This window comes from Pelmatolapia mariae, linkage group LG7 (assembly GCF_036321145.2).
Source record: "Pelmatolapia mariae isolate MD_Pm_ZW linkage group LG7, Pm_UMD_F_2, whole genome shotgun sequence".
Classification (NCBI taxonomy): Eukaryota; Metazoa; Chordata; class Actinopteri; order Cichliformes; family Cichlidae; genus Pelmatolapia; species Pelmatolapia mariae.
Window position 1 is genome coordinate 3167421 of NC_086233.1, and position 12957 is coordinate 3180377.

Genomic DNA, 12957 nt, shown 5'->3' on the forward strand with positions numbered 1-12957 from the left:
TACGTACACACACACAGGTTTCAATCGGGGTGTTTGTTTTAATCGGTAGTCTTTCTGTTGTGTATCTAGAGCCCAGAACGCAGGACTCGGGAGGAGGCCCGGATGATAAAGACATTGAAGGGGAGGAGCCTGCACCGATGCACAGCGGAGCAGAGGAGGAAGAGGAAAGGGAGGAAGAGCAGGAGGTTTTACATTGGAGGGGTCCAGGTCAGTATACTTGCAAGATTTCCATCACTGAGTTGCAACAGAGCTGTGAATTCTTGGTCTGACGAGTCCCGTTGTTTTTCTTCAGTTAGATAAACATCGCGGGAGGTTTCAACCAATCAGATCACTCAAAAAAAATCTTATTTGCTTCAGAAATGACAGTAACTGCTTGTGCAAAAAGGCCGTCGTGAACGGGCTTTTCACAGTTATTCTTCGCTTTCAAATTCAGTCATGCTAATGTGCAATAAATTAAACAAGCCTTTTTCACAGAAAGCGTTTTGATATGTAACAGGATTCGGTGGTGCACAGCAATGGCTGCTGTTTCCCACGATGACAGTAATATTATGAATCATTAATTCAATTTGGAGGAAAACCCACCTGACACCAGAGACCGGCCAGTGCTAACAAAGCTTTATAGGGAGAAAAATAAACCAGTATAATCAACATATTCCTCAGAGCTCAGCTGGTAATCAGCTGGCCTGTTATCGCAGTAATGTTAGCTGATTCCCCCAACTGTCTTTTACACATTAAACACAATAAAGAAGGCTAGCATATGTGTGAGTCCATTTTACTCACACTAGTTTCTGTCATTCTCTCTGTCACGAGACATCAGTGTGTGTGTGTGTGTTAATATACAGCAAAACAATGAGTAGTAAGTTATCTGAAACCACAGTTGGACAGATACCAAGTGACCCCGAACATCTGTAATCCTGCTGAGTTACAGCTGACTAACACAGACCTTAAAGACATTTCAGAAACAGGAACAATTCTTTGTTTCAAAATAACACATAGAAAGATCAGAACAGGCCAACAGTGACCGGAGGTGTCAGTTTCACACCTACAGATACTGTAAATGTGTGTCTGTAGTTGTTTTTAGTTGGTTCGAAATTAGTCTGGGGTGCTTTTTATTCCATCGATTGACAGTAACATTACGTCTGCAACACTAAAGTGAGGAAATCTGAAGTTGTTGTGGACTATTTTAAAAAGCTGCAACACCACAAGCGTCCCCGCTAACTCACTTCTGGAAGCTGTATGTTTATCAGTGCTTGTAAGGTTAGACAGATGAAGTGATCGTCTCTGCTCTTGAATTAATTTTATGGTAATTTACGATGGCATTGGTTCATAGTCAGTCAGAAACAGTTTCATAGAGATCAAAATTAATGTAATTCGATGGCTTTATAATAGGGCAGGGCACATAGAGGTGTGGTCGTTTTCGCCTGTTGGTAGGTGGACAACATGATGATGTCATAATATCTGATTCAGTGCCTAAGCTGTACCTGTGAGCCCAGTTTGGTTGCTCCTGATCGTGCAGGAGGAGTTTGTGGGCAGATATTATAGTAAGATATTACAGCGTGGTGCAAAAACACTCTGGTTTGGTCTTTATGGACATTTCCTCCTTAATACCAGCTGTGCAGTCGGTGAATTCTTTTCTTACTCACCAGCTTGGATTTTAATAAAGCTTAAAGTTGGCTTTAAAAGCACGGCTGCTTTGATTGGCCAGTCCCAGTGACCTCCAACATCATACTGAGAAACTTCAACCAACTAACCATCATTTGAGCTCTTCACGTGTTCTTGAGTGGACCGGCCAAACTCTGTATGCATTCAGACGTTCTCTAGTCACTTGTCGCAAGGCTCTTTCAGGGTCCATTGTGTTGTTCTGCAGGGGAGATGTGGATGTGACAGGCCGGGGGAAAATTTATTCAAGTCGTAACAAAAACACACACACACACGGCTAAGAGAAGATAACAAGTAAATCGCCATAATTTTATTATTTATTTCCCCTCTTATCGAGGTTTGTTTGGTTATTTATTTCTCTCTGTCTGTTGTCTTCAATGAGTTAAACAATGCAAGAAGATTACCACACTATCTCGCATTATTTCCTTTTCAAGCTGCACACGTTTTATGTACGTTTGTGCATGTAGTGCCGAGTGTGTGTTTACGGGTGTGTTTGTGTGTGCGTTTTAATTCCTCTGCTGGGGAAGAGAGGATGTGTTCATTATCGTCCTGTCCCAGCCTTGTCCCTTTAACAGTAATTGGAGCGATATTAATTGCAGCGTGGTGGCTGGTTGATGGTAGCACCATGATGCTGCACTGATATGGCCCTTCTTTCTTTCTTTCTTCTTTTTTTTCCCTCTTCCTCTCCTCCTCACAAACTAACTGCCGGGTGAGTAAGACGGGGGAGGGAGGGGGTGAGGAGGAGGGGTTGGGTGAGAGAGTAAGGGAGAGAGATAGCCCCTCTATCAGCTCCGGAGCAGGCGCTGTCTTTATCAGGAGCACGATTGGCAAAAAGGAAACTTTGACCGGTCTGAATTTTTCTCTTATCGTCAAGCCCCCCTCCCCTCCCCCTTCCTCCTCCTCCTCCTCTCCACCTCCCCTTCCTCCCTCCCTCCATCCATCCACCTTCCCTTCCTATGGTCTCTCCATCACCACTAACAATCCCGCTAGTCCCTCTCTCCTCCCCATTCTCCACCTCCTGGAGAGCGTGCATCTCTCACTCTTTTCCCTCCATCTTTTCATTGTTTCTTCTTCTTCTTTGTCTTGCATGTCACGGCCGGACTGGAGTCGCTCCTGTTCGTATGAAACATTCGCCATGTATGTGACATGGGATGCTGAGAAGAGGTGTGTGCATGGAAATCAACGGGTTTAGGCATTCCACTTGTTCCTCCCAGTTTTACCTTTGAGACATTCCTGGAACCGGAAGCTTTTAATCTGACACTATAGCTGCTTTAGGCCGTTGGTCCAGTTGTGTCGCTGAGCATAAGACCTATGAGATTATTTCTACATAAAATGGGTCTTTATGAAGTTTTAAATTGGCTCATGTCATAATGCAAATAAAAAATGAGTCACTTTTGCAAATATGAGATATTTGGCACAGACCTGTGAAGTCGATCCTAAAGACGTTTGGTCTGCAGCGCTGTGATGATTCTTCAGCACGGCTGTGAAGTCTTTAAACCTTCTCTCTGTGGATAAAAACACCTGTTGGCATTGAGTAACACGCTATCACACTTTACACTTTGGGAACTTACAAACTTGTAACCATTTTCTTACTTTTCTAATTGTATCAGTTCATCTAGAAACAATCAACAGCATCGATCAGTCGTTGGCATTCTGAAGGCAGAGCTAAGAAATGTATGATTGTTACTCAGAAATTTAGGCAGTTGCAATTGTTTTTATCACACCTAATCTCCAGATCATTTGTGAGACTGGATTATCGACTGTTTTGTGAAAAATATTGTGCCAAACACTCATTTTACACATCAAATCACGTTACAGGACCTGGAAAGAGGGCTGTACCCTTTAAAACAGACACACACACACACACACACACACACACACACACACACACACACACACACACACACACACACACACACACACACACACTTTGACATAATGCTTTTCCCTTACCCTAACCATCAGAAATGAATGCCTAACCCTAACCCTTACCCTAAACCTAACCATAACCTAATTGTAACCCTGACACTAAAACCACATTTTGTGGGGACTGGGAATTTGCCCCCATAGGGGCTGTTGCTCCCCATAAGCATAGTAAACTTCCAATTTTTGGTCTCCACAAAGATATGTAAACACGCACACAGAAACTTTTCTGTTCTGTCATTTGTCCTTCCTGTCAGCTGACCTCTCACCCCTCCCAGTTTTTCTTTATGTCCTTTTTTGTCCCACAACATTGTGATCCTGCTCTTATCTCAGTTCAGAGTGGGCCCTGTCTTCATAGCTCCACCTATAGCGCCCTGTACATACACCGCAGAAATCCATAACAGTAAGTTATATATCAGTGCCAGTCTGTTATGTGTAAACTCTATGCAGTCTTGTGTCTAATTTCATTGAATATTAATCTGCTAATTATATTTGGAAGCTAAAAAAAAAGATGAATTCTTCTTGTCTGAAATACAGTAATTCCTAGATATGAAAATTTTAATTTCCCTTTTCGCACACATTCTGTGAACTAAACCTTGGGATAATAATCTCTTAATTTATTCAAACATTTTATTCAAATCAGTCTTTGTTGCGGTCATTACTATTGTTCCCACAGACCGATATTAACATAAAAAACAGAGAAAACAACAACAGAAGATTTCCATTCATCCTCCGTGCCTGCTTAGAGATAATACAGTTCATTACTGGACACAACATTTTTCACTCCACATATTTGACACAGTCTTCTCAGTGTGTAATGACTTGTTTATATGTCAATCTGAATAAATTCCTTAGTCATAGATGATAGTCGAGCCGCTTCTTTTTGTGTTTCTCTCTTTTCATTTTTAGCTGTTTTGGCCAACAGCGGCTATCAAACCGTTGGCTTTGTGGCTTCCATTGATATGAAAAAAAAAATTAAAGAGATGATAACTGGGAATGGATTAGAGGCTTCAGCAATTTGCCATTTCTTTTCGTCTTAAAACAATCAAGATGATGTCTCTGTGCGTGCGTGCGTGTGTGTGTGTGTGTGTGTGTGTGTGTGTGTGTGTCCTCAACCATTTTGATGAGGGTGGTGGTGGCATGGTGTCTAGGAGAAGTCTAGGTGGGAGCTGCTTCCTATCAGGGATGGCATGATATGCTAAAGCCGCCTTTTTAATCTACAGTGTGTCCATACTGCATGATATGCAAAATAAATTATGAAGAGAAGAAAAAACTATCATTTGAGTGACCTTGCAGGCTGGAGGGTTTGATATTTTCTCCCTCACTGCTTAAAATTCTTGATATGCAAATGGATGTCACAGTAATCCCTTGTCATTCGCTGGCTGGCTGGTGTTCCCCACACATTCCCACTCGCCATGCTGTATATAAACCCATTGTCACTGGGCAAGGGGAGCATTTTGCAAAAGTTTGATGTGTTATATATCCGTGATGATGGACGAAATAACTGAAATGAACTTTAAATGTCTTTCCTGTCATAGAAACGTCATGCCAGGATCCTCCGTGTACCCGCTGGTGCCCAATAAACTGAGTGACTGTGAGCTGAGAGTCTTCCTAATACAAAGTTAATTAACAAATCAATTATTGAGAGAAAACTCATTTCAGCTATTGTGAAAGTCAACTCATTGTTTAGTTGAGTTTATTAAAAAAACACCTAACTGGCTAAATGGCAGAGTAATAAATTAGAAAATACATTTTTGTACCTTGAAGCGTTTTCTCCCTACGGTCAGGTTGAATTTATAATCCTGAGGCTATCGGTCTACAGCTGCAGCAAACAATCAGTTCATTGCTTTGATTGTTTTCTGAATTAAATGTTTCATCTGTAAAAGGCCAGAAAATGTGAGTCATAGTTTAACAAAGCTCCAAAATACTTGGAAATGTAAGAAAATTACAACTCGGCGTATGATGAAGTTAATACCTAACCCTGCCCCCAACCACAAAGGTTCACTGTCACTTAAGACGGCTTTATGTTTTTGGGCTTTACACTGTCCCACCCCGTTCATGTGAGCACAGTATCTCAGGAATGTCTCTGATTATTTTTTCTCCTAAATGTGTTCACTTAGGCTCAAGGATGAAGTGATTAGATCTGGTGGTCAAAGGTCACTTTGACTGTACCGCCTTAAAAAATAAGTACAGAGAATGCGTGTGCATTTACACCTAAAAGGTCTAAAAACAGGATCCAGTAATGACATTTTATATCCAATGATATAACAAAGCAGAGCAAGACATGATGCAAATTATAACTTTAACGTACAGTAAAGCACTGGTAGCTACATTTGCCAGCGTGCACTGTTATAGTGTACCTGCAAAAAGCTGCAACAGCAGCTTCTGCAGTAAGAAATGTTGAATTACTCGTCGTAAAGAAAAGATAAACCCTGCCAAGTGTTTGGTTAGCATTATTCTGCTACTCCTACTTTAATCTTCTGTTGATTACTGTTGATTTATACCATAAAACCACCTTTCCTTATGCGGGTTTCACCATGAAGGTAGTTCACTTTTCATCTTCACCTCCATGACAAGTCAGGCAAGTGCTTACCTGCTTGCCCAGCTTCCCATTTCTTTCAACCTTTGCTGTAAGTCCTTTAATACCTGCTCCGCACATTTACGGGAATGCTGCTATGTTTTCACGATCACCGTAAAGATGAGTGCTTGTCACAGGTGATTGGCAGGTGCAAGACTCTCAGTCCTCATGCTGGCTAAACAATTTAATAAACCACATCACCAATCCACAGCAGGCGAGGTCTAACTGAAGTAACAATCACAGCACTCAGGTTTATGTACATCTTGCCGACAAAGACAGCTGTGAGATGGTGCAGTAGCTCATTGTCAGTATTTATTTTGTTATAGTAGAGGCTGTTTCCACCATAACGATCAGTTTTACAGTTACGCAGCTGTAAGGCCAAAACAACCCTTAACCACATGAGTCAGAGAAATTTAATAAACATTTTAAATCTCCGTCACAAGCCGTGACGTGATATGAAAACCTCCAGCCAAAAGTAAAATGTTTCCTCGTCCAATCAACGCTCTTAAGACTGGATAAGAGGCTGGTTGTGACGAGTCGGTGACTCTTAGTGAAGTACCAGCCCCAGTCTCACTGATGAGTGTGCCATAGATTAAAAATGGACTGTGTTTTAATATCAGGGGAAAAAGCCGGCCCTTGTACAGAGACCTCTGGGACGGAGAAGATAATTGACCTCCACAGTGAAGTCTTGTAAATAAAAGCACAGTCACGAGTTATTTACTTATGTTTCATCAAATTCTAAGCTTTTCAGTTCAATTTGAAAAGCATGTAGCAAATTGCATTTTCTGTATTGCTTCCGAGCCTCTTAAAGTTTGCAGCACAAATTATAAAGAAGGTCCCCTCACCCTCTGACATCTTGTCTACTCCAGAGGCCCCGAGAAGCCAGCTGAGCGAGGCGAGTGCTTTCCTGCTTGCCCAGCACTCCTCGGTCCTTATCCTTCTCTGCAGAGTTATGTAAATTACCTCCAATAAAGCATTATAATGGCAGGCGTAATAATGGTTATTATTATTTACCAGGCACTGTGTGTGGCTGCATGCGTGTGTCTGTGCGTGTAGTGTGGATGGGTGTTGGGTTATCAAGCAGTAGTTAATTATAATGGAGCATGAAGTCGCACTATATGCATATTATCACTGCTGAGAGTCTAATTTATTTGGGCTGAGAAACGAGAGATGTTGGTGGTGTCACATTTGCATACTGAGCATGGCAGCACCCCCGCCCCCACAGGCCCACCCCCCCCCCTGAAAATCACCGCAGCACAAGGTGCTCCCTCATCACTTTGTCCACATGTGATAAGACCTTTGTTTCTCAGTTTGATCCATCTAGTCATGGATGGCTGAATGCAGCAACTGCAGGATAAGATGTTTGTGTAAAAGCTTCCACTTTTCTGCTCTGCTACAGGTTTGCCCGTCTCTTTGTGGAGCTATTTATACAAATCCTGGACCTCAGAGTCTGATATCTATAGACTGTCATCAGGAATGCAGTACAGCAGCCTGCAGTGTTCAGTCCACATTATTATTTCAGAATTAAAATGACCGGAAATACATAAATCAATGATTTAATAATTCATTCTTCATGCACAAAATCTTGTTGAAACTGAATTTAGACATGAATTAAATGAATTAATTTGCTTATGCATGTATTTACCTTTATACTTGCACTTCAGATATTGTGTACTAATATTTATTTATCTAGTTTGTCTGCATTGTTCTCCTTCTGAATCGTGCCATATACAGAGAAATATGTATACAGCAATAAATACAATGTAAGGCAAGTGCAAAGCAGAAATAATATATAACTGAATATATATAATTAAATAAATACATCTGGTAACCAGTACATTAATAATTTAAAATGGAAACATCCATAAAAGCAAAAGCAAAGAAATGAATACAAAAGCAAACGTATCCTGAGCTTCTGTCACAATTAAATGATATTTCACACACGTCACATTAAAAACCTGTTTATGGTGACAAGAGTAGAAACACCACAAAAACAAAACACACAGCTGACAGTGTCCAGCTGATTCCCCACAGCTTACATTCATGTTTTTACAGTAGCTACACCGTAAAATAACACCAGCATATGTAGCTGCCAGCACTTTACTGTAATTTAACAGGGAAACTTGTGCAGTTTAAGTCATTAACAGAATTTCAGAATTGCCTCAACCAACCAGTGAAGTTGCAGTTCATATCTCGTCTCGTCTTGTCTTCCAGCTGTATTTTTTTAATCCCTTTTCGGTGCATTTAAAGGAATGTGAAATTATTCAAGTTCAAATTATTTTGAATTTATTTTCAGTAGTTTCCTTATCAAATATCTGTGCAGGTAAAACTTTGATTCTAAGACACTCCTCACATTTTGGTACAGAGTGCTTTGCTGCACACGCTCTATGTTCGGGCTTAAATGTGTGAATGTGTGCATTTCCCTGTGTGCTATCTGTTATCTGGTCAACCAGGAGCATAGACGGTTAACTCCCAGTGTCAAAGACGAGATATCATCTCCAACACTCGTCGAGGTTAAAAGGGGTGAAAGGGATGGAGGGATGAAGGGTTAGAATAGGCTCAAGAAAGAAGGAAATAGGGCGTCGTGAAGAAAGGAAAGAATTAATACGGGGACAGGTGAGAAGAAAGAGAGGGAGGGAGGTTTAAGATGGAGCGGGTTAGAATATAGAAGTACATTATTCAGTTTAGAGTGCAGAGATAACTAATGAAGGGTGAAAGAGGGGTTAAGGTTTAAGGATCAATGAGAGCGAGAGATGGGGGGGGGGGGGGTGAGAGATTTTAAGAGGTAAAATTCAGATAGTGAAATTAGAAGTGAGGAACAGGAAAGCGAGTGAGGTTAAGAGATAGAGGGATGACAGAGAGATAATATGAAGAAATGACAGTCAGCCAATCCTGTTGGCTCTGGGTTAAAATACAGTTTGTAGCCATGCTAGAGGCTTGGCTTTAGGGATGGCGGTGTCTGCCTGTGGTGGAGTAAGTCTACCATTTTGAAATATCTCAACAACTGTTTGATGGGTTGCTAATTTATTCATGCCCTCCGACTCTAGCTTTCCTCGAGCTCCAAGAAGAGTCAGACTTTGTCGGCGTTGTGGCTACTTATTCCATTTTTTCTTATTTTCTCTTATATATCCTGCGCATATTTAACATGGCCAGCTCTTTGATTTATGGCTGTGAAAAACACAAACACGAACCCTCTGTTTGCAAGAGGCAGCCAATCAGAAGAAAGCTGGCTAAAAGGAAGCATGGCCTTAAAGAGGGTGGAGCTAAAACAGCTTGCATGAACTCAGGAGCTTCACCGAGATCCAGTATAAGATAAGTAAGGATTACGTTTAACATGAATCATCCAAATCTGCTTTGAATTAAAATACGAACCTGAAAATGAGCACAACAAGTCTCCTTTAACCAGCATCTGATGGATTGCGGCCAACTCTGACCATCAGCTGAAAATATTTCAACTCAACTGCTTTCTCACGATGCCCCTGATGTTCCTGTAAAATCAAAGCTTCATCAGCTTCAGTCACCAAACTTTTAGGATTTCTAAACTTTAAGGAAGTAGTCTAGTTCTCCCATTGGCTGCTAGGGGGAAGATATTTGTGGTTTGCATAATGGTCGTGAAAGACTCCAGCGACTCTCTTTATGTGAGTAACACAAGGCAAAACCCCATTGCTGGTTTTGGACAGTCTGAGTTTAGAAGCTAAACGTTACAGTTGGGATGCCACGACTGGTGCCTCATTTTCAGCCATTGAATTACAGAGTATTGTTCACCGATCAGTTGCGGGCGCAGGTAAAACGGGGCTGACCTGTGCCCATTTGTCCCTCACTTCATACATACTGTACTCTCACTCCGTCTGCTCCCTAACCTTCCTCCATATCTGCAGCCAGCAGACTCCCATGTCTCTCAGCAGGAGGGTGTCCCTGCAAGCTCACTGTCAATTTCACCTGTCAGTCACAATGCTTTAGAGTGATGATTTGGTTGTCATGTGTCCACCGGGCATGTCTTGTCAGCGAGTTTGATTCCCCTCAGAGTTCAGAAAGGAGCCTGGTGGAAGCTTGTTTTGTACAAACCCAATAAAACAAACATAAAACAAGCAAATATTTCAAGGAATATTTTTACGTTAACCTTTTTACATCTACCAGGTTACTGGTAGGTTTATGGTTCGGGTGGATTTTTGCTACGTGCTAAACGAGGGCGGCTTCTGAAACTAGTAGATGTTATCTTTCAAGTCAAGACTGTTCCATCTATCCATCCTCTTCCAAAGACTAACTGCATGTTTTTGGATTTTGGGACACGGACACAGGGAGAGCATACCTGGGATATTAAACGGTTAAATAAAGGCCAATCAGATTTGGACGTTGGATACTTGAAACGTTACACTTGCTGCTCCTGTGTGGCTTCATTGCAGACTTACTATATGTCAGACAAACGAGAGTTCAATGTAGCTGAAAATTACTTCATCCTGTTACTTGTTTGTTTAGTCCAGCTGTTTGGGGTTTTAGGATAACCGAGAACTGATTTGAGTTTGAAATGCCTTAAATTTTATCTCAGAAAAGAGAAAAAATAAACCCTCAAATTTAAACTCTCTACTACTGCGTTGAGTTGGGTCTGGTTAATGTACAATTTTAAAAAGCCCTCAGTTCTCTGTAATGCCACCGATTATAGCTCTGTCTATTTTTTAATGATTAAAGAAATAGACAACGATTTCCCCATTCTGACATGCTGAAATGCTGCACTGTGCACTGTTGGAGAAGGTGTCTCATTCTGTCTCATGAATCCGTCCAGTTTGGTGACTTTTAGGCTGCTGTAACACAAAGTAGTTCCCACTCTTACGTTTGCCAGGTCAAAACTCAACCGGAAAACTCGTTTGCAGTGAAAAGTTGTATTTCGTAAACTTGGGAGTCGACGCTCGTGAGCCAGCAGCAGGCTCTGCCCTCGTTTCAATCACCCACTCCTGATCTACACCACATATTCTAACTGACACACACACTCTGTCACACTCTCCTCTCCCATCTCCTTTCTCCAGCCTGCCTGCGATGTGTCTCTCCCCTCCTCCATTCCTGATGATTGATAGGCACGAGGCCCTAATCTAGAGGAACATTTCTCTGTGCTGTCCGGCTTGCTATCAGCCCAGCAGTTCTCCGTGCACCCAATGTGTGTGCCCACGGCAGGCCTGCCTGGTGCTGGTGGCTGGGACAGGATGTTGGCACGCTTGATTACCTGCCTATCAGATGCTTGGCCTCTTCTGCAACCACCACACTACAATCTGCATACCTTCCTCTCGCACAAAAATACACTCAGGCACATGATTGTGTTTAATGCACCAGGCCGCTCAGTTGCCTCCATCCATGCCCATTTAGAACGGGGACAGCTACACTGCTTCAACCTCCGGTGGATACAGTTGGAACTCGGAGTAAAGTTCAAGACTTCCAAACTGTGTCACTGTAGTAAAGTGGACATAAAGGCTGATAACGCCGTAACTGCACGTTCACCTGCCGTCGCTTTATGCTTTATGAATATTCTGCCAGCTTTTTGAGCTATCTGTCGAGCGTCTGGGTACGCTGCTCAGTGCCCGTAATAAACAGATAAACAGATATAAGAGAACATATGTTATCACAAGAGATATTAAAACTGTAATAAATGGGATGTATAAATGCAATACTGATGGCTGACTAATAAATATTATAAGATGGCTTTTAAATGATATTTTCATGCAATGCAAACTACAGAAATCTATCCAAATTCATAGAATAACTTGTTAAGTTGTTCTTTAATAATTTCATTCATTTCATACTACACACCAGCCCTCATGTCATGTATTTCAAATTTAAGCATTGCTGCAGATCTTCTTTCAGGCATAGGATGAACCGAGGGGTCGGGTCGAGATCCCGAACAAGAATTAAAGCCCAAAAATGGGCTGATGCTCGAAGATTATTCACTAATACTTCATAGGAACCATGCCATTTCGATCCATCATACTAGTAAAAACAAAAACAAATGTCAAGGCTCGTGAGGGTTTTTCCCCTCAGTTCTTTTTGTTCTGCTCCACTGAGGCTGTAGCATGATGTAAAAAAGAAGCATGGAGAGGAAAATCCCCGACACACTCGTCCTCTGCCTTCTGCTCATTTTCCCCATCCTTGCAATATCTCTCTCTTATCATGTCCTGTCTCTCTCTCTCTCTCTCTCTGTCTCCTCTGCAGTATCTCTTGCTCACCAGTTTCCTTCCTTTATTAGACAACAAACACTTGTTTTCCCAAGCAAGCGGTTTAGGGCGACCACTGCAGCAACAGAAGCTAACCATACAAAAGAATTTACGTATATAACTTTGTATATTTTCAACATTTAATAGCACGGGGAATTTGCCCCACCCCATCTACCCTACAGCTTTGATTCTTAATGGGCCATTCAGTGCTGCATACTGGCTATAATTACTTTTTAAAATGAAAGTAAACAAATATTGTACAGCTAAAACATTACAGCAGCGGAGCAGGAAGAATTCTGTAAAGGAAAAAACCAGCTTTCTGTCTCGGCTACCTTTTATTGCTTTAAAATGACGTGGTTTTCTTGAAGCAACAGGAATATAAAGTCAAGATTATGTAGGTCAGGCCAAAAATAAAAGAATCATAAAGTCTTCTCACTCTCTGTGTCCAGGCTTCCTTTTCAGCCATTAAACACATATATTGCAGGAAGATGCTGTGGCAAACAGTATTTGTGTACTCAGTGAATCAGTGTTTTACATCCCTTCTCATGTTCCCTCTGTTTGTTCACTTCACTCAGCTGCTCTCCTGCTCCGTTTAATTGG

General features: G+C 41.6%; 1 protein-coding gene across 1 annotated transcript in view; it reads left to right on the forward strand.

Annotated features, from left to right (window-relative positions):
• zfpm1 (zinc finger protein, FOG family member 1) overlaps window positions 1-12957 on the forward strand; it is a 106719-nt gene that overhangs the window by 51143 nt on the left and 42619 nt on the right. The window contains exon 3 of the mRNA XM_063477579.1: window positions 70-207. Coding sequence (XP_063333649.1) covers window positions 70-207 — 138 coding nt within the window. The remainder of the gene's footprint in view (window positions 1-69; window positions 208-12957) is intronic.